Source organism: Phocoena phocoena, chromosome 9, assembly GCF_963924675.1.
Source record: "Phocoena phocoena chromosome 9, mPhoPho1.1, whole genome shotgun sequence".
Classification (NCBI taxonomy): domain Eukaryota; kingdom Metazoa; phylum Chordata; class Mammalia; order Artiodactyla; family Phocoenidae; genus Phocoena; species Phocoena phocoena.
Window position 1 is genome coordinate 35,736,475 of NC_089227.1, and position 22,887 is coordinate 35,759,361.

Consider the following 22,887-nt stretch of genomic DNA (forward strand, 5'->3'; position numbering starts at 1 on the left):
CAACTTCAAGTCTGTTGTGTTAGTTCTTTTCCATACAGTCTGCCTTCATTATATGCGTTGTGTTCCCTTCTTTGTATGTGTGGGTGTATGGATATGTAGCAAAAAAGTTTTAAGTTTAGAGCTGAAGTTCATAGTTACAAAAGATTTATTCTGAATCGATCAGTAATACTTTTTGTTTATGGAATAATTTTTGAAAATTATTTAAAATATCTTAAACTGTGGATTCACTTCATTTAGTAAGTAATCATAATAATGGCTAACATTTTTTATGTTAGGCAGTTTTCTAAATGTTTTACATGTCTTTTCCTTTAGTCCTCACATAACCCTTTGATGTAGGTACGATTGTTCTCATTTTATAGATAAGGAATCTAAATTTACTAAAACTATTTCTAAGTTAACAAAAGTGTTAAGTTAAAGAATACAAAGTTGGCTCTAGTATATTTCAGCATTAAAATTGAAATGTTGATTTAAGAATATGTCTGCTTATTTTTATCCACATTTTTTTTTTGCCATGTATTGAATATATATAATTGAGAAGAAACAAATTATAGTATGTGGACAGGTAATGAAGGAAGAAATAATCTGATGTATTAAGTTGATTACTAAATTACTTTGTTTTATAGTTCTTAATCTTAGGTTCTCTCTCTCCTATTAGTATAAATAAAGAAGATTATTGTTTGGGGGGAAAGATACAAATAATATAAAGCTTACATAGGGCAAAGATGAGTAATGTTGTATATGATGTAGAATTCTTTAACATTTTTTTTTCCTGTAAAATTTAACAATTTTGTGTTCTGATTCCCCCCCTCCATCACCCAGTCTTTAGATGACCTTTCAAATGTATCTTCTGATGACTCAGTACAACTTCATGCTTACATTTCAGACACTGGTAAGAGACTTCGTGGTTTAATTATTACTTAAAAACTATTGACTATTATTACTCCTACATTATTTTCCACATTTATTTTTATAAACCATTTTTCTGTTCTGTAGTCATGTTTTCAAATTACTTTTTTTCTGTAACATGTTCTTCATTAAATTCTATGATGTTTATTACATGGGTGTTTCCTTTCTTTAAGGTTGTCACTGTTATCATTTGAAAAAGGTTAAATTTTAAGCATTTTGTCATGGCTAGTAAACTTTGAAACCAATCTTCTTTTTCTTTGAGTCTAGCTGATAATTGTCTGCATAATTCTTATTAAATTGTCTTGGGGCAGATTTTAGTTTAATATTTGTTTTCATACATGCAAAGTCAGAGTAGATATCTGGATAAATGAAGCTTTTTGGTATAGGAGTTTATAGAAGTTCAACAAATGCTTAGATGAGGTGAGATTCATGACTGAATCAGCATATGTGCAAAGTGGCTAGTGAACTGAGGAAAAAAATCAATTTCCATCATTGTTATTGGGTTATTAGATAATGCCAATGCCGATTTTCTTATTTGGCTTCTCAGTATTCCTACAATATAAGAGTGTGTTTGTCAGATTACATACTGAAGTATAAACGTACAGATAAATACCTGAGTTCAATTTCATACTTATAATTTAGATAATTTGGAAAGAGATTTAATAGTACAAGTGTAGTTTTAAAAAGATCATTTGCATCTATTTTTTTAAGATCTTGTTTTCTTTTCACTGGAGCTGGAGTCTAATTTTCCATTGTGTTTTCTGCCAGATTTCTGTAATAAGTTATCTATAATTGCTCTTTCAGTTTTTCCTTTATCTTTTACAAATAGTTGGTGCATACCTTGTTGTCAATAAAACCAGAGGGTCTAGTTGCGTTTCTTTCTAGCTTTTGATACATTTGTCTCACTTTTTCCTTCCTTAAAATTTTAAAATTCTTTTAAAAAACTATCTTCTTTGTTGAGTTGTCTTTGAAATATGAAAGAAAGCCTTTGTTAAAGTGCAACATTTAGAATTTGTCCTTTTCTTTCTTTCTTCAAGTCCTTAAACTTTTGTGTGTAGAAGAAGATACTAATGTCCATCTTTCTTATGTGGATCTTTCTCTTCTCTGAGGGTTCTAGTTTTCTAGCTGCTTTGTCCATTCATTCAACAAGTATTTATTAGCTTCTTAAAAGATACGGAAGCATAATACTAAGCATTTTTAATAAATTGTAATTTCTGTCAGACAAATTTATGTATAAACACTAAAGGGGCAGCATAGTATAGTGGTTAAGAGCACAGCTTTTTGTCCAAATTGCTTGGGTTCAAACTCCAGCTCTTCCACCTAATAGTTGGGTGAACTTGGATGAGTTCCTTAACATCTCTGTATCTCAATTTCCCCATCTGTGAAATGGGATATTAATGATAATAATAATAATACTTGCCTCATAGGATTGTTATGGGACTAATTAACTGTATTCATAATTACATGGTGGGCATTATATATTAGTGTTTGTTCAATAAAGATTTCTTTTATGAGTTGGACTTCAGAGTCTCTTTGAGTCTGGATCCCATGTCCTTAACATCTGTATGACGGGAAGTAGAACTTAAGAGTCCAATGCAGTGCTATTTAAGGAGTGATCCATAGACTACAGTGTACTGGCTTCTTCACTGAGAAATCTTGTTTTAAAAAATATTGGCTATGTTAGGCAATTTGTTTAGTGATGAGATTTATTTATATTCTGATCCTAGTTCCTTGTCTGGTTATGGATTAGGAACAAAGAGGTTGCACATCACCTGTTATGAGTAGTAACATTGTCCTAATGCAAACAAAACCTGTTATTTCCACTGTAATATCTCACCATCATCTCAAAATATATGTAACCTCATTATCTTTTAAAATCAAACTACCTTTCTGTCTTAGTGCTTCTTTTATAATAGCCCCATTATTCTTCCTATTGTGCATGCATCCTAGTCATGATCTCCCTTGCCTATCAATTTGTGACAAATCTGATCATTCTTTTTTAGAATGCTTTCTTACATTCCTTTCTTCTTTCCTTTTCTATTTCTTGCTATTCTCCTTGTTCTTATTAACTCCTAATTGGTTATGGTTTGCTGCCTAATTGGCCCCTGCTTCCTATTATCCTTTCCCAAACGTATCTTGAACACAACAGGTGAATCCATTCCCTTGTTGCCTTGCTAACTCTGTTGAGTGATGGTGGTTCTCTTGGGTGATGAAAAATTGCTGTACACTTTGTTCCACATAGGTCTCCGAGTGAAGGATATTTGAAAGAGGTGAACAGTGAATATTAGAGTTAAAGCCTCTGACAGCAAGATGACCCAGGTCTATCCCTAGTCTTCTATTTTGTCAAGTCAGGAACACTGATATTAGATGGTAAGGGAATGAAGGACAATTTTGAATAGAAAGTGCAAATCTTAGAAAAATTTTAATGAAAGGCTGGGAGAGGTTCCTGTCCAACTACGTTTGCCAGTATAGATTTGTAGCTATTATATTATTAAAATAATTTACTAAGAAGCTGCACAGACCCTTCTTTGCCTAATTATATACAAAATACAAATATTTAGTCAGCTCCAAAGCTTGGCCACTTTTTTTTTTGTAATTATGGATCAGTATAATCTATTATTAGAAGAGCAGTTTATACTTCTGGTCAACATGGTAGTCTAAACTGCTGTGGGAAATCTTGCTTCCCACACATCTAAGGGCTGAAAACAACAGAATAAAAATAGCTAAAAGGGGAAATCTACAGGTGTAATAGACCATGAGGAAAAGCAAATTTAGGGAAATGAAGAGGAGTTGAAGCCAAGGAGCTTATAGGAGCGTGAAGACTGCTGTCTTGATTTTGACAGCATTTTCATGCCCTCAAGTTTAGAAGAGGCAGGATGGGCTAAGACAAGGAGAAGCTGGAACACTGTCATTTGCATAAAGCCCAGAGTCACAGAGGTGGCTTGATGTGAAAGAGGAACCAGAACTTAGCCTACTGTCAAAGGAAAGAACAAAGAATGTCAAGGTTGTGGTTGGGAATGGTATCTATCACCCATATGAAATTGAAAGCCTGTCTTGTATCGCGATACTGGTGTGTCTAGATTCAGCCATCCTGAAGTGGTTGTGTACCACAGGGTTTCCTAGCCCAAGAGTATGTTAAAAATATTTGTAGAGATAAAACGAGGCAAGAATACCACACTATCAAAAAAGAACCATATGAAATTATACAAGTAAAAAAAATTACTTTTTGAAATTAAGGTGAGTGGCTGAATTAAGAAATAGACCAGGTACAAATGAGTGGAGACTGATAAACTTTTAGAGACCTGAAGAGATGATCTAGAATAGAATACAACACAGAGGGAAAAAATGGAACATGAGAAAGACAAAATGATTCAAAATATGTCTTTTTACTTAAGATTAGTACAGAATAGGAATAGGTTTTGATTTTTGAGACTACCTGACTTGGATGGTTTGTGTCAATTAAGTAGGAAAATAACTATTTAGAACAGTCTTCAGAATAAATTACACTTGTAAATTGTTGAATATTTTAAACAAGAAAGAGATTTGCCAAAAGAGAAGATAGGTCTTATCCTATAGCTTTTGCTTGCTGTTCAGTTAAAAAGCTATCGAGTTAGAGCTGAATAGTGAAGGTTAGTACAGAGGTTATTATTTTGTTTCTGTTGTTTTTCTTCTATTAAATTTAAGAGACTCTAATACTATAGTATGAGGTGGTACTGTGTTATCATAACTGATAATAAATAAAAGCTCATTGGGAAGAGAGTCCAAAGTAGACATCACTGTGTGGTTGGCAGTATCATCATAAACTTGTAGGTCATTTTGTAATGTAGCCATCATATATAACGCATTATGGATGTGAGTACAGAGGATGAGAATCTATTTTATCCTTTGGTGACATCCTTTTGTCTCAGTCTGTCATTTCAAATTCTTCTTCATTTCATGTTGTCCTTTTTGTTTGTTTTTGTTCTTCATCTTCCTCCTTTCTGTGTCTTTTGTTCCTTTTCATTTTGTTTTAAATGACTAGTATATGCTGACTATGACCCATATGCTGTGGCAGGCGTTTGTAATGATCATGGCAAGACATACGCATTATATGCCATCACTGTACACCGGCGCAGTCTAAACAGTGAGGAGATGTGGAAAACCTACCGTCGTTATAGTGACTTCCACGACTTCCACATGAGGATCACCGAACAGGTAATGAGGTTTTTAAAGTTTGTGTACTTTACATTGTTTCTTGATTCCATGTTTGATTCTAAATAGCTCTGAGGGATGCTAAGGTATTGACCAAAGCTAAGTAAATAAGGTAAGAACTTTTTTATAAGCAACATGAATGTTATAATGATTTTGCACATTTAACCAATAAATCAAATTTTAACCAGTCTTAACCATTGTGGACTAGTTACGAAGTATCAGTGGTATACCTTGGAAAATTAGAGTAAGTGTATATTTCTGATATTAAGAGTGTGTGTATGTGCTGTGCTTTGCAGAGGTATTTGGGTTTGGTTGAAAGTAGGGATGGGGATCACTGGACATTTGGTGGTTTTATTTTTGGCAGTATAATTTAAAGCTATGGTTATTTAAAATGGCGTCCTTTTCCAAGTGTTAACAGTTAAATCCTTGATCCATTAAGTTATGAAGAACCAAAATCTAAATTAAGTTTAACATTAACCAAATAATGTTTTTAATTCTTACCAAATATAACCCTCTTGTTTCATAGAAGTATGAGGACTCTTAAACATAATGAATGTAAACAAACTATTTCTCTGTTTTATTTTATTTTTATTTTATTTTTTGCGGTACGTGGGCCTCTCACTGTTGTGGCCTCTCCTGTTGCGGAGCACAGGCTCTGGATGCGCAGGCTCAGCGGCCATGGCTCACGGGCCTAGCCGCTCCACGGCATGTGGGATCTTCCTGGACCGGGGCACGAACCCGTGTCCCCTGCATCGGCAGGCGGACTCTCAACCACTGCGCCACCAGGGAAGCCCTCTCTGTTTTATTTTTTATTAAATATTCTTTTCTTTTTAACTTAGAACAAAATAACTTATCACAGGATAAATTGGAATAGGTGTTCTGTGACATTTATTTTAAGTCATGAGAATCTTTCTTTCAGGGTTTTAAAATAAACAATTATTATTAAGCCAATAAAATAATAATAATTAATGGTGACATTTGATTGGGTGGACTAAAGCTTTGAAATGACAGTTTACTACTTAAGTAATCAGAAAGTATATATATATATATATATATATATATATATATATATTTTGTTGTTGTTGTTATACGTGGGCCTCTCACTGTTGTGACCTCTGCTGTTGCAGAGCACAGGCTCCGGACGTGCAGGCTCAGTGGCCATGGCTCATGGGCCCAGCCACTCCGCGGCATGTGGGATCTTCCCAGACTGGGGCACGAACCCATGTCCCTTGCATCGGCAGGCGAACTCTCAAGCACTGCGCCACCAGGGAAGCCCCAGAAAGTATATTTTTCAATTAGGGTAGTGGAAAATATATGGTTGCCACCATGATAATCTCATTAAAGTACTTCGTGAATAGAGGGAGATAAACTTAACTTAAACGTTAAGCCTGGTCTCTAAACACTTTTGAGCCCATATTAACAGGACTGTTTTTATATATTCATAAGGAAATTAATAACTTTGGACATAACTGTTCTATTGTTCTTGTTGAATAGATCTTTTCTTCATGTTTAGCTTGTAGAGGTGAAAGAATTTTCTGCCCCACGTTGAAGAAATAATTGCTTTATTTACTTTTTATATTATTACCTGTTTCATATTGTTTTAAAATCACATAGCTTGGAGCTTCTTGGTTGGCAAACACGTGGTATGCTCAGACAGGGCATCGATGCTCCATGCCCTTTTCCATATCTTGCCTTATTCATCTTGTCCATCTGGCTGTTTTTGAGTTATATCCTTTTACGACAAACCAGCAATCTAAAAACGTCTTCTGACCCCTGGCTTAGAACATCACCAGTGCTACTGATGTCCTACATTCCTCCCAGATCACATGCCAGCCTGCCACTGCTTCTCAGAGCTCGATTTAAGTAACCAAGAGGCTCATCTCCTGAGTTTGAGAACTTCCCTTGCTCCACTGTCTTGTATTCCAGATTTTCCTACCCATCTTGCCCATGAGACCATGAGCTCCCTGAGGCAAGGATCTCATCTCTCTTGTACTCCATTCTGTCACCTGCACCAAAAACAGCCTGGAACAGACCGTGTGGCTGACAGGGTCTTCGTTCTCTGGCTGGGTGTCAGGCCTGTGCCTCTGAGGTGGGAGAGACGAGTTCAGGACATAGGTCCACCAAGAACTCCTGGCTCCATGTAATACCAAATGGTGAAAGCTCTCCCAGAGATCTCCATCTCAACGCTAAGACCCTGCTCCACTCAACGACCAGCAAGCTACAGTGCTGGACACCCTATGCCAAACAACTAACAAGACAGGAGCACAACCCCTCCCATTAGTAGAGAGGCTGCCTAAAGTCATAATAAGGTCACAGAGACCCCAAAACACACCACCAGACATGGTCCTGCCCACCAGAAAGACAAGATCCAGCCTCATCCACCAGAACAGAGTCACCAGTACCCTCACCAGGAAGCCTACACAACCCACCAAACCAACCTTACCCACTGGGGGCAGAAACCAAAAACAACGAGAACTATGAACCTGCATTGAAAAGGAGACCCCAAACACAGTAAGTTAAGCAAAATGAGCAGACAGAGAAACACACAGCAGATGAAGGAGCAAATAAAAACCCACCAGACCAAACAAATGAAGAGGAAATAGGCAGTCTACCTGAAAAAAAATTCAGAGTAATGATAGTAAAGATGATCCAAAAACTTGGAAATAGAATGGAGAAAATACAAGAAACGTTTAACAAGGACCTAGAAGAACTAAAGGTCAAACAAACAATGACGAACAACACAATAAATGAAATTAAAAATTCTCTAGAAGGAATCAATAGCAGAATAACTGAGGGAGAAGAACGGATAAGTGACCTGGAAGATAAAATAGTGGAAAAAACTACCACAGAGCAGAATACAGAACAAAGAATGAAAAGAACTGAGGACAGTCTCAGAGACCTCTGGGACAACATTAAAGGCACCAACATTCGAATTATAGGGGTCCCAGAAGAAGAAGAGAAATGAAAGGGACTGAGAAAATATTTGAATACATTATAGTTGAAAACTTCCCTAATATGCGAAAGGAAATAGTCAATCAAGTCCAGGAAGCGCAGAGGCCTATACAGGATAAACCCAAGGAGAAACACGCCAAGACACATATTAATCAAACTATCAAAAATTAAATACAAAGAAAAAATATTAAAAGCAAGGGGGCTTCCCTGGTGGTGCAGTGGTTGGGAGTCCGCCTGCCGGTGCAGGGGACATGGGTTTGTGCCCCAGTCCGGGAGGATCCCACATGCCGCAGAGCGGCTGGGCCCGTGAGCCATGGCTGCTGGGCCTGCGCGTCCAGAGCCTGTGCTCCACAGTGGGAGGGGCCGCAGCAGTGAGAGGCCTGTGTACCACAAAAGAAAAAAGAGCAACAGGGGAAAAATAACATACAAGGAAATCCCCATGAGGTTAACAGCTGACTTTCCAGCAGAAAGTCTGCAAGCCAGAAGGGAGAGGCAGGACATATTAAAAGTGATGAAAGGAAAAAACCTACAACGCTTTACTCCACCCAGCAAGGATTCATTCAGATTCAATGGAGAAATTAAAACCTTTACAGACAAGCAAAAGCTAAGAGAATTCAGCACCACCAAATCAGCTTTACAACAAATGCTAAAGGAACTTCTCTAGGCAGAAAACACAGACAAGGAAAAGACCTACAATAACTAACCCAAAGCAATTAAGAAAATGGTAATAGGAACATATATGTTGATAACTACCTTAAATGTAAATGGATTAAATGCTCTAACCAAAAGACATAGACTGGCTGAATGGGTACCAAAACAAGACCTGGTATATATGCTGTCTACAGGAGACCGACAAGAAAGAAATCATAAATTTCAGATCAGAAATAAATGAGAAAGAAATGAAACAGTAGGAAAGATCAATAAAACTAAAAGCTGGTTCTTTGAGAAGAGAAACAAAATTGATAAACCGTTAGCGAGAGTCATCAAGAAAAAAGCGGGATGACTCAAATCAGTAGAATTAGAAATGAAAAAGGAGAAGTAACAACTGACACTGCAGAAATACAAAAGATCATGAGAGATTACTACAAGCAACTCTATGCCAATAAAATGGACAACCTGGAAGAAATGGACAAATTCTTAGAAATGCACAACCTGCCAAGACTGAATCAGAAAGAAATAGAAAACATGAACAGACCAATCACAAGCACTGAAATTGAAACTGTGATTAAAAATCTTCCCACAAACAAAAGCCCAGGACCAGATGGCTTCACAGGCGAATTCCATCAAACATTTAGAGATGAGCTAACACCTATCCTTCTCAAACTCTTCCAAAATATAGCAGAGGGATGAACACTCCCAAATTCCTTCTACGAGGCCACCATCACCTTGATACCAAAACCAGACAAGGATGTCACAAAGAAAGAAAACTACAGGCCAATATCACTGGGGAACATAGATGCAAAAGTCCTCCACAAAATACTAGCAAACAGAATCCAACAGCACATTAAAAGGACCATACACCATGACCAAGTGGGGTTTATTCCAGGAATGCAAGGATTCTTCAATATATGCAAATCAATTAATGTGATAAACCATATTAACAAATTGAAGGAGAAAAACCATATGGTCATCTCAATAGATGCAGAGAAAGCTTTTGACAAAATTCAACACCCATTTATGATAAAAACCCTGCAGAAAGTAGGCATAGAGGGAACTTTCCTCAACATAATAAAGGCCATATATGACAAACCCATAGCCCTCATCATCCTCAGTGGTGAAAAACTGAAAGCATTTACACTAAGATCAGGAAGAAGGCAAGGTTGGCCACTCTCACCACTCTTAATTCACCATAGTTTTGGAAGTTTTAGCCACAGCAATCAGAGAAGAAAAGGAAATAAAAGGAATCCAAATCGGAAAAGAAGAAGTAAAGCTGTCACTGTTTGCAGATGACATGATACTGTACATAGAGAATGCTAAAGATGCTAGCAGAAAACTACTAGAGCTAATCAATGAATTTTGTAAAGTTGCAGGATACAAAACTAATGCACAGGAATCTCTGGCATTCCTATACACTAATGATGAAAAATCTGAAAGTAAAGTCAAGAAAACACTCCCGTTTACCATTGCAACAAAAAGAATAAAATACATAGGAATCAACCTACCTAAGGAGACAGAAGACCTGTATGCAGAAAATTATAAGACACAGATGAAAGAAATTAAAGATGATACAAATAGATGGAGAGATATACCATGTTCTTGGATTGGAAGAATCAGCATTGTGAAAATGACTCTACTACCCAAAGCAATCTACAAATTCAATGCAATCCCTATCAAACTACCACTGGCATTTTTTTACAGAACTAGAACAAAAACTTTCACAATTTGTATGGAAACACAAAAGACCCTGAATAGCCAAAACAATCTTGAGAACGAAAAACGGAGCTGGAGGAATCAGGCTCCCTGACTTCAGACTATACTACAAAGCTACAGTAATCAAGACAGTATGGTACTGGCACATAAACAGAAAGATAGATCAATGGAACAGGTTAGAAAGCCCAGAGATAAACCCACACACATATGGTCACCTTATCTTTGATAAAGTAGGCAAGAATATACAGTGGAGAAAACACAGCCTCTTCAGTAAGTGGTGCTGGGAAAACTGAACAGGTACATGTAAAAGTATGAAATTAGAACACTCCCTAACACCATACACAAAAATAAGCTCAAAATGGATTAAAGACCTAAATGTAAGGCCAGAAACCATCAAACTCTTAGAGGAAAACATAGGCAGAACACTCTATGACATAAATAACAGCAAGATCCTTTTTGACCCACCTCCTAGAGAAATGGAAATAAAAACAAAAGTAAAAAAGTGGGACCTAATGAAACTTCAAAGCTTTTGCACAGCAAAGGAAACCATAAACAAGACCAAAAGACAACCCTCAGAATGGGAGAAAATATTTGCAAATGAAGCAACTGACAAAGGATTAATCTCCAAAATTTACAACCAGCTCATGCAGCTCAATATCAAGAAAACAAATAACCCAATCCAAAAATGGGGAGAAGACCTAAACAGACATTTCTCCAAAGAAGATATACAGACTGCCAGCAAACACATGAAAGAATGCTCAACATCATTAATGATTAGAGAAATGCAAATCAAAGCTACAATGAGATATCATCTCACACCAGTCAGAATGGCCATCATCAAAAAATCTAGAAACAATAAATGCTGGAGAGGGTGTGGAGAAAAGGGAGCACTCTTGCACTGCTGGTGGGAATGTGAATTGGTACAGCCACTATGGAGAACAGTATGGCGGTCCCTTTAAAAACTACAAATAGAACTACCATAGACCCAGCAATCCCACTACTGGGCATATCCCCTGAGAAAACCGTAATTCAAAAATAGTCATGTACCACCATGTTCATTGCAGCATTATTTACAATACCCAGGACATGGAAGCAACCTCAGTGTCCATCAACAGATGAATGGATAAAGAAGATGTGACACATATATACAATGGAATATTACTCAGCCATAAAAAGAAATGAAATTGAGTTATTTGTAGTGAGGTGGATAGACCTAGAGTCTGTCATACAGAGTCAAGTAAGTCAGAAAGAGAAAAGCAAATACCATATGCATACACATATATATGGAATCTAAAAAAAAAAAAAAAAATTGGTCATGAAGAACCTAGGGGCCGGACGGGAATAAAGACACAGACCTACTAGAGAATGGACTTAAGGACACGGGGAGGGGGAAGGGAAAGCTGGGACAAAATGAGAGAGTGGCATATACATATATACACTACCAAATGTAAAACTGATAGCTAGTGGGCAGAAGCCGCATAGCACAAGGAGGTCAGCTTGGTGCTTTGGACCATCTAGAGGGGTGGGATAGGGAGGATGGGAGGGAGATGCAAAAGGAAGAGATATGGGGATATATGTATATGTATAGCTGATTCACTTTATTATAAAGCAGAAACTAATACACCATTGTAAAGCAATTATAGTCCAATAAAGATGTTAAAAAAGTAAAATTAAATTAAGATATACAGTGTAAAAAACATCACATAGCTCATATATCTCTTTTTTTATTTACTTGCAAATTTATGGGAATTTGGTATAATATGAAATTTTCTTTCTGTGAATACTTGTAATTTTTTTCTGTTCCAGACAGAGAATTTTAAGAGGAGTTTGGTTAATTTAGACTCTAACAAAATAACTGTTACATTTAATTTTTTATTAATAAGTTTTAATGTTTTAAAGTTTTGGAAATAAATTGTTGTTTTGCTGAGTACTGTTATATTGCTTTGGTGTATTAGTTTGCTAGAGCTGCCATAACAAAATAACATAGACTGAGTAGCTTAAACAGCAGAAATTTATTTTTCCGTAGTTCTGGGAGCTAGAAGCCCAAGATCAAGGTGTTGGCAAGTTTGGTTTCTCTTGAGGCATGTCTCCTTGTCTTTCAGATGGCCCCCTTCTTGATGTGGCCTCACATGACTTTTTCTTTGTGTGCTCGCATCCTTTGTGTCTCTTTGTATGTCCAAATTCCCTCTTATAAGGGCTTTGATTTGATTTAACTACCTCTCTAAAGGCCCTGTCTCCAAATACAGCCACATTCTGGAGTATTGGGGGTTAAGGTTTCAACATACGATTTTTGAGGGAATAAAACATACTGGTAATGCCTGAATAAACTATGCATTCTATAACATTGAGTCAGTAGTTTAAGATACCATGGATAAGTCCTATTCTAGGAAACTAAATATCTTTTAGGACACCTTGAAAACTGTAAATGTACTTCTATAAGGTGTCATTTTTAAAAAAAATTAATTCATAAAACCAGGTACTCTATATTGTACATTCATTCATTGTTGACCCATTGTAATATTTTGTGAACCACCAAACTTGTGACTATTACTACAGCATAACATTTGCCCTATAAATCAGGTGTCCCCATCCCCCAGGCCGCAGATCACTATTGGTCTGCCACCGGGCCGCACAGCAGGAGGTGAGCAGAGGGCAAGGGAGTGAAGTTTCATCTGCCACTCCCCATCGCTTGCATTACCGCCTGAACTATACCCCCATCCACCCCGCCCTGGTCTGTGGAAAAATTGTCTTCTGTGAAACTGGTCCCTGCTGCCAAAAAGGTTGGGGACCGCTGCTGTAAATGACCTCCCACTCGCCCCCCCCTTTTTTTTTTGCCTTGGCTAGGACGAAAGAACTGCTTTTAAGTTTCATGCATTAACATGTAATGAACTTGTTCTCATTATAGCTCCAGGCGACCATCTGATTTGCCATTCCATTTAATAATTTATCAGAATCTTCCAGTTTAGGGATGAAAATTATCCTATACCTTTTCATTTCCTCTTTTCTTCAATCTCTGCACCAGGAATGAGTTTTCTTTACAGAAGCATTGTTGTTTTTAAACAAAGAATGGTTTTAGAAAGTTTGTTGCACTTCTGAATGTGTATCACAAAGGAAAAGCAATGAGGCTGCTCATTCAAGTTTTAGATACTAGGTATTGCTGGCCAAGCACAAGTCTTCGCTCAGTGACTTTGCTCTTCCACTTTGTTAGCAGCTAGTATGGTTAAAATCTGTGCTTCGTCAAGGCACAGTAGATTCGTACATATCTGGACTTTTGAAGGTGGAGTCTGTAAATGCTAGATTTCAAGTATGTACACTTAGTTTTTTTTGTTTGTGGCTTTACAAAGATAAGATACATACTTGATAGCTTTTAATTTTTTTTTTTCTTAGTTATCTATGAGTTTATTTTTCATGCAGTTTCATGTAGGAGAAGTATGTGTTGTACTGTTTGTATATAGAGAGTTATGATATAGCTGTAATCTATATTTTGAAATATGATTTTTCTTCCTTTAATAATTAGCTATTACAGTGATTAACTGATTAGAAGTCATCTATATAAAATATTTCTTTGAGTTTTTTTTACCAAACCAGGAACTCATAACTTTGATTATTAAAAATTTACTGGCTAATACTTTATTCACAAGTTAAAGCGTTGTTAAACAAGATATTTTTTTATGTTTATTATTAATTTTAATAATATTAAAGACACATAATTTACAAATAATAATAGAGTATTCAGTACTGTATCATAAGTTCTTTTTAGCCAATTGAATAGCAAAATATTTTTTAAAACCTTTTGTTATGAAAATTTTGAACAATCTTAAAATCAGAGAGAGTATAAAATGAAACTCCATGTGGATATCACCCATCTTCATCAGCAATCCATGTTTGTCATTCTTAGAAAATAACTTCTTTATAATAAATAACATTCGAACTGTGGTTTGGACATATTTGGACAGTATTTTATATTTTCTGGTTTTGGCTTAATATATTGCAGAATCTGTTCTAGATGCTTTTGATATGTAGAGAAATTGTCAGTTGGAAAATACTTTTCTGTTTTTGAAAAAAAAATTAAGATTACTGAATGTATTTTGTTTTCTAGTTTGAAAATCTGTCAAGCATATTAAAGCTTCCCGGTAAAAAGACTTTTAATAATATGGATAGAGATTTTTTAGAAAAGAGAAAAAAGGATCTAAATGCATATTTGCAGGTAAGTTCATTATTATTACCCATAGATTTTCATTTCATTGTAGCATAGAAATATAGCTGATTTCTTTATTAGAGAATGTTTGTACTATAGTAGTGGGATAGCAGCCACTTTTGAGGTGCTGAGATGTGACATGCAATCTGCTCAGTAATTTATAAATATTATTTCTCTGTTTATTAACTTAGAAGTTTTCTGGACACTCAGTGCTAGGAATTTTGCTTCTTCAGGTTTGGATGAATATACACACACACCGGCAGGCACACATCCATTCTACACTACTGTAAAGTCTAGGAAGTCTAGGTATTTTACAGCAGACAGTTAAATGTTCCCAGTTCAGTAAATAGTTGCTCTTCATGATGTATCCAAAGCTAGTAGATTTTTTTTCTTTTCCATATGGCTTATTACATGGTATTAAATATAGTCCCTTGTATAGATTTTTATTCTCAGATAAAGTGAATAGCTGCCTGCCATGGTCCAGAATGATTCTAAAGCTTCTAAAATTACAGGATAATTCAAGAGAGGAATAGGTCCAAGGGACTTTTCAGAAGTGTAGCATGCTAAGCATGTAGATTTCTCTTCTGGAATAATGGGATAATAAAACGTGTCTCATAGGTTATGTACTGCATAAGCCATTGGGACTATCAGAAATAACTTTGTTTTAGACCTGGGTACCCAAATGCCAGATTTTAATAGTATCACTTTATGGTTTTTTATAGTAATGAATGATTTATAAACTTTTTTCATCTATTAGCTCCCCACTTCTCTCTTTAGAACAGGGGTCAGCAAATTCCAGCCAGCAGACCATATCCAGCCTGCCACCTGTTTCATTAAGAGTTTATTTTATTATTAGAACACAGCCACCCATTTAGTTTACTGCTGTCTATGACTGCTTTTACACTACTACAGCAGAGTTGAGTAGTTGCAGCAGACTCCATGCATCACAAAACCTAAAATAATTATTATATGAACCTTTACAGGAAAAATTTGCTGACCATGTCTTAGTATTATATTTAGTGAAACTTAGCTAGTACTGTACTTGATATTTTGTTTGGAAGGTTTCTCTCTCTTAAACATTTATAGGTTTAATTGGGTTTGTTTATAACCATAATTGTAATTCCATGGCATTATAATTTACTGAAAGGGTAGGATAAACGTATACATCTGCTATTATCCACCTTTGTCTTCTGGCTTAAGGCTAAATATCTGAAATCATTTATATGACTCTTGTCAAACATTTTGATTTTTTAAAATATTAACTTGAGTTGCATTAAAATCTATATCAGTTATTTATAAAATTTAGAACATAAGCACGTTTCTTCCAAATCTGGGGCCATAAATGTGTATTTTAATTGTGGCTATACTGTCTACTTCTTAGGTAATGATCTCAATATGTCAAAACATCTTTAATTGAAGAGATTAAGGTAGAATGTTAGACTGTATCATTAACAGTGTAAAAGCAATACTTTGTTTTGGGCCTTCTAATACTTAAAAAAATTTGTTTGAGTTATTTTATATACTTTCTATTAATGTTAACTTTAAAATTAGAATGTGAAAAACATAACAGTTTACTGATGTGGGTCTTCTTAGTATAAGCTATAAAACCTGAAAATGGAATAGTAAATAACATTTGGGGGAATTCCCTGGCCGTCTAGTGGTTACGACTCCGTGATTCCACTGCAGGGGGTGTGGGTTCGATTCCTAGTTAGGGAACTAAGATCCCACATGCCACGTGGCACAGCCAAAATCAATAGATAGATAGGCAGGTAGATAGAAAAATGTGTTAAAACTTTTTTAAAAAAATAACATTTTTACTATACATTCTTAACTTTCTAGCAGATGAAATTATAAATAATAGTTAATTTTCAGTACCCTATCAATATAAGATACCTCTTTTCTTTTCCTGTTAGTTACTGTTAACTCCTGAAATGATGAAAGCATCCCCGGCTTTGGCTCACTATGTGTATGATTTCCTTGAGAACAAAGCCTACAGTAAAGGGAAAGGGGATTTTGCTCGTAAGGTAAGCAGACCATTGCATTGGTTTTCTTTATAGGTCTGTTTTCATACTTTGTTTTTAATAAAAGAAGATAAATTTGTATTTGTGTGTATGTTTTAAAACTAGAAAACTTTATTAAATGCAGCTTGGCATGTTTATCTTCTATGCTTTATTAAGCCTACTATAGAAGTATATCTAATAAATATAAACTCCTGTCTTTACATATTGATTAAAAAGTAGCAAAAGCTTGCAAGAAAAAAAAGCTTTTGAAATGATACAGTAAGGAGAGTTGGCCTAAGACAGGTCACAAGCTTTCGTTAGCTTGAGTAGGAGCTACTTCTTATTGGGAGGAAATGTCTTTTATTTGGAGTAAGGATAAGAAAAATGTTAAATAGGATATGTTCCTGAAAGTATTTGTGCCTTTTGAGTGAAGTATGTATTGTTTAAAATTCTGCGGACACAAGACCTATTAAGATGCTAGCTTGAGGCAATAAATGATTTACTGCTCAAATTGGGCAAGATAGCCCAATTTCTGTTCTGCCACTTATTAGCTGTGTCCTGCAAAATGTTACTTAACCTTCTGGGCTTTTAATTTTCTAAAGATTGAAGGTGTTAATCCTCAGTGTAGAGCATGTATGGATCAAATGAGATAATCTATGTATTACAGTGCCTGTCTGAATAAATGTTGGCTCTTAGAAGTAGTAACAGTAGTAGCAGGAGCTGTAGCAGCAGTTGGGAAAGCTGGAAGTGGGAATTCTGTGGATTATTTTTGCAACTTCTTAAAAGTCTGAAATTATTTCAAAATGAAAAGTAAAAGTAAAAGACTTCCCCACCACTCGTTCTTCTGAAAAGGCTAACTTGCTTAAAAAAGATTAAGGAATTGGTACAAAATAAGATTAACAACTGTAAGCATAAGAACTTCATGTGATTTCTCAAGGATACTACGGTTTAACATCCAAGTGAATGTTAACATTTCTAAGTGGAATGTTTTATTTTAATAAGAAATTCCAGGTTATGTACCTTATAATGGTAGGAAAAAAATATGGTGGCATTATCTTTGTATTTCGTGATTGAAGTGATTGAGTTTAAATTCCAGCTCTAAATGGCTTTATTGTCAATAGAGATGCATTTCAGTATTCCATCTTTTTTATGTTTACCTTATCTTCTCTCAAGGTTGTATCAATTTTAAGATAAACTAATAAATTGATAAGAGCTTTTTGAGATAAAAGAAGCATTATATTAAATGTAGACAATGTCTTTTTTACCATCCAGCAGTTGTGCATGTGTATATGTAATGGGTAGGCCAAAAAGTTCATTTGTTTTTTCCGTAAGATGGCTCTAGTAGTGCTTAGTTGTCTTTAACTTCATTCAAAACAACTTCGTTAGATTGTATTGTGACAACTGTCATATCAGCGTGCATTAAAAAAAAAACATCAAAATTGGTAAATTTTTGTGTAGCCATTTTAATACTAAAGATGGAAGAAAAATAGCAGCACTTTTTGCATATTATGCTTTATTATTTCAAGAAAGGTAAAAACACAACTGAAACGCAAATAAAGATTTGTGCAGTGTATGGAGAAAGTGCTGTGACTAAATGGGTCAAAAGTGGTTTGCGAAGTTTTGTTCTGGAGATTTGTCGCTGGACGATGCTCCACAGTCGGGTCTGTTAGAGCAATTGAAGTTGATAGCTATCAAATTGAGACATTAATTGAGAGCAGTCGACGTTGTACCATGTGGGAGATAGCTGACACACTCAGAGTATCTAAATCAAGCACTGAAAATCATTTGCACCAGCTTGGTTATGTTAACTGCTTTGATGTTTGGGTTCCACATAAGTTGAGAGAAAGAAACCCTCTTGACCATATTTCCATGTGTGATTCTCTACTTGAACACAACGAAAATGTTCCGGTTTTAAAACAAATTGTGATGGGCAATGAAAAGTGGATACTGTACAATAATGTGGAACAGAACAGATCGTGGGGCAAGCGAAATGAACCACCACCAATCAACTAAAGGCCGGTTTTCATCCAAAGAAGGTGAAGTTGTGTATATGGAGGGATTGGAAGGGAGTCCTCTATTAGGTCCTCCTTCCAGAAAACCAAACGATTAATTCCAACAAGTACTGCTCCCAGTTAGACCACCTGAAAGCAACATTTGGCAAAAAGCATCCAGAATTAGTCAACAGGAAATGCATAATTTTCCATGAGGATAATGCAAGACCGCATGTTTCTTTGATGACCAGGCAAAAACTGTTACGGCTTGGCTGGGAAATTCTGATTCATCTGCCCCTTCAGCTTTCCATTTATTTAGATCATTACAAAATTCTCTTAATGGAAAAAATTTCAATTCCCTGGAAGACTGTAAAAGTCACCTGGAACAGTTCTTTGCTCAAAAAGATAAAAAGTTTTGGGAGGATGGAATTATGAAGTTGCCTGAAAAATGGCAAAAGGTAGTGGAACAAAAGGATAATAAGTACGTTGTTCAATAAAGTTCTTGGTGAAAATGAAAAATACGGCTTTTATTTTTACTTAGAAACTGAAGGAACTTTTTGGCCAACCCAATATATATATATATATACACACACACACATATACACATTAGAGTCTAAAAATTGAGTCTAAAAATCCTTCTCAATCATTTCTGGAAATCCACAGTAACATACATTTTTCATAAATCATATTGGTAATTACCAAGTTCACCTTGACCTCTTTTAGATTGTCAGAATAATTTTCATGCATATCAAGAATTAGGAGTTTTCAGCTACATTTCCTTTTTGGCTAAATTGTAGTTTAATATTTTCCTTAATTATATTTCATTGGAAATGAAATAGCTGTTAGAGAAAATCACCTGTAAACATTTTATTAGTAGCTACTCAGGTTGAGAAATAATACTTTATAACACATTAACTTGGCCACACAATTTGTCTAGCTTTGCAAAATTTATGGGCCAATTCCTAGAAGAAGTAATTGACAAGCAGTCTTCCTCCATGTACACAGTATCTTTCTATCCAGTTTTGTATCATGGTGTGATGGCAGTTTTAAGCTATAGATAGGGACCTAAATTTAAGTTAAAATTCCTTTGTTCGTGTTTTTACCAATACAGATAACTGAGGTGATAATTGAATGAATAGACAACATCTATGTATGTCAGGCTAAGTGTACACTTTTGCTGGCAATCCATAATTTACACCTGCTTGGTAATTTTGCAATTTTCTTTCTTTTTTTTTTGCTTTAAACATCTAAGACAAATCCTGATTCTGGAAACATCATATTGTGATGGGCTGCTTTTATGCTTCTAAATTCTGCTGCTTTCAGGGTTGAGCGTCATAATCACGTATGGAGGTTTTTCCACTCCCCTTGGTTCCCCCACTCCCCACCCCCAACACAGATGATTAAGCTTTGTCCTCAGGAATTGGAGGGAAAAAACATGGAAGAAAGAAAAGGAAAGAAAAAAAATGGATTCTGTAGGTCTGGGACTGGTGCACAGGCAACTCTTTTCAGTTATCTAATTCATGATATAGATTTAAGTTCTCTTATTTTGAAAGAGTGTCAGTGGTAGTTAGCCCTGTGCCTAGATAGGATTTGAGGTTGTATTCATTTAACCAATTTAAGGTTATGTTAGTTGAACCCATGTTTCTACTGCGAAGTGTAAGATACATAAAATTCTAAAATATTTTTGACGGTGTTCAGTTTTTAATGTAGGTTAAGATTAAAGTGAAATTCTTGCCATTTATGCTTCTGAAATTCTACGTCATACAAAATGTATATTTTAAGTGTGGTATTCTCATGTTTACCTCTCTTAAAAATTCTACTTGTGTTCTTATGACTTAGAGTTATTACAGTTAAAAAAAACACTTGGCAGTAATGTCAATGTTGGAAATAATGTCCTGATTGATTTGAACACACTGTTCTGGTTAACTCAGAACTACTGTATATAGAATTAGAATTACACACACACATATATATAATTTTACACCCAAATATATATATATAATTGTACACATAAGTGTGTGCACACACAAGAGAGTTAACTTCATCTTTTTTACCCTTTGTAATCTCTGTATCTCTCTTCACCAGTGGTAGTGGTTTTCAAGCCCTTCTTCTTCCTTTCTGTCCTTTGGTTCTTCTTTAAATTTGTTGTACTGTGATAGTGTCCCTCCTAAAGGTTGTATATTCCAGCAAGCATATCTATAAGACTGTTGGCTCTGCTTAACCCAAGGAATTAATAAAACTTTTACAGTTATCTTGAAGTAAACTCTTTGTTGTTATTGTTTATTACAGTACCTATTTCACCTTTTCTAATTTTTCTTGTTGGAAACCATGAAAGCATATTAAAGAATTTTATCTTCTTGATATCATCTGTTAACATTGTGTTCCTTAAGCAGTGGGGTTCCATTTTTTTGCTCTTAATGCTTTTATTTTTTTTTCTTTTTGCATACAACATAACTCATTTCTGTGGTAGTTTTTATGAGATTCAGTACTTTCTGGAAAATAGTCTTACAGTTTTGTTTGACTTTGGTTATTGTGTCCCCTTTTTCTTTTCCCCCCTCCCTCCCTCCCTTCCTTTTTCTCTCTTTCTTTCATTTGTTTTGTTTGTTTTAGTCTGTTAAAAATCTCAGAGAGATCCATATGCATCTACTTTGGTTTCTTTAGATGGCTCTCTTAATTGAAATTATCTGACACTTGTATAGTCAGAAGGTCAATTTTATTTTATTTATTTTTTAGCATCTTTATTGGAGTATACCTGCTTTACAATGGTGTGTTAGTTTCTGCTTTATAACAAAGTGAATCAGCTATACATATACATATTTTCCCATATCTCTTCCCTCTTGCGTCTCCCTCCATCCCACCCTCCCTATCCCACCCCTCTAGGTGGTCACAAAGCACCAAGCTGATCTCCCTGTGCTATGCGGCTGCTTCCCACTAACTATCTATTTTACGTTTGGTAGTGTATATATGTCCATGCCATGATCTCACTTTGTCACAGCTTACCCTTCCCCCTCCCCGTATCCTCAAGTCCATTCTCTAGTAGGTCTGTGTCTTTATTCCTGTCTTGCCCTAGGTTCTTCATGACCTATTTTTTTCTTTCTTTCTTAGATTCTATATATATGTGTTAGCATACGGTATTTGTTTTTCTCTTTCTGACTTACTTCACTCTGTATGACAGACTCTAGGTTTATCCTCCTCACTACAAATAACTCAATTTCATTTCTTTTTATGGCTGAGTAATATTCCATTCTGTATATGTGCTACATGTTCTTTATCCATTCATCTGTTGATGGACACTTAGGTTGCTTCCATGTCCTGGCTTTTGTAAATAGAGCTGCAGTGAAAATTTTGGTACATGACTCTTTTTGAATTATGGTTTTCTCAGGGTATATGCCCAGTAGTGGGATTGCTGGGTTGTACGGTAGTTCTGTTGTTAGTCTTTTAAGGAACCTCCATAATGCTCTCCATAGTGGCTGTATCAATTTACATTCCCACCAGTAGTGCAAGAGGGTTCCCTTTTCTCCACACCCTCTCCAGCATTTATTGTTTCTAGATTTTTTGATGATGGCCATTCTGGCCAGTGTGAGTTGATATCTCATTGTAGTTTTGATTTGCATTTCTCTAATCATTAATGATGTTGAGCATTCTCTCATGTGTTTGTTGGCAATCTGTATATCTTCTTTGGGGAAATGTCTGTTTAGGTCCTCTGCCCAGTTTTGGATTGGGTTATTTGTTTTTTTGATATTGAGCTGCATGAGCTGCTTGTAAATTTTGGAGATTAATCCTTTGTCAGTTGCTTCATTTGCAAATATTTTCTCCCATTTTGAGGGTTGTCTTTTCGTCTTTATGGTTTCCTTTGCTGTGCAAAAGCTTTTAAATTTCATGAGGTCCCATTTGTTTATTTTTGTTTTTATTTCCATTTCTCTAAGAGGTGGGTCAAAAAAGGATCTTGCTGTGATTTATGTCATAGAGTGTTCTGCCTATGTTTTCCTCTAAGAGTTTGATGGTTTCTGGCCTTACATTTAGGTCTTTAATCCATTTTGAGCTTATTTTTGTGTATGGTGTTAGGGAGTGTTCTAATTTCATACTTTTACATGTACCTGTTCAGTTTTCCCAGCACCACTTACTGAAGAGGCTGTGTTTTCTCCACTGTATATTCTTGCCTACTTTATCAAAGATAAGGTGACCATATGTGTGTGGGTTTATCTCTGGGCTTTCTATCCTATTCCATTGATCTATATTTCTGGTTTTTTTGTGCCAGTACCATACTGTCTTGATTACT

At 35.6% G+C, this 22,887-nt stretch overlaps 1 protein-coding gene across 4 annotated transcripts in view; it reads left to right on the forward strand.

The window, feature by feature from the left end:
* The window catches only part of SNX13 (sorting nexin 13), a 140,204-nt gene that overhangs the window by 95,795 nt on the left and 21,522 nt on the right, over positions 1-22,887 (forward strand). For 2 of the 4 annotated variants that reach the window (XM_065883656.1, XM_065883657.1), the window contains 4 exons: positions 820-889; positions 4,961-5,100; positions 14,519-14,626; positions 16,531-16,641. In XM_065883656.1, coding sequence (XP_065739728.1) covers positions 820-889; positions 4,961-5,100; positions 14,519-14,626; positions 16,531-16,641 — 429 coding nt within the window. Of the gene's footprint in view, positions 1-819; positions 890-4,927; positions 5,101-14,518; positions 14,627-16,530; positions 16,642-22,887 lie in introns of all 4 variants that reach the window. The other 2 variants (XM_065883660.1, XM_065883658.1) reach the window with 1 other exon arrangement.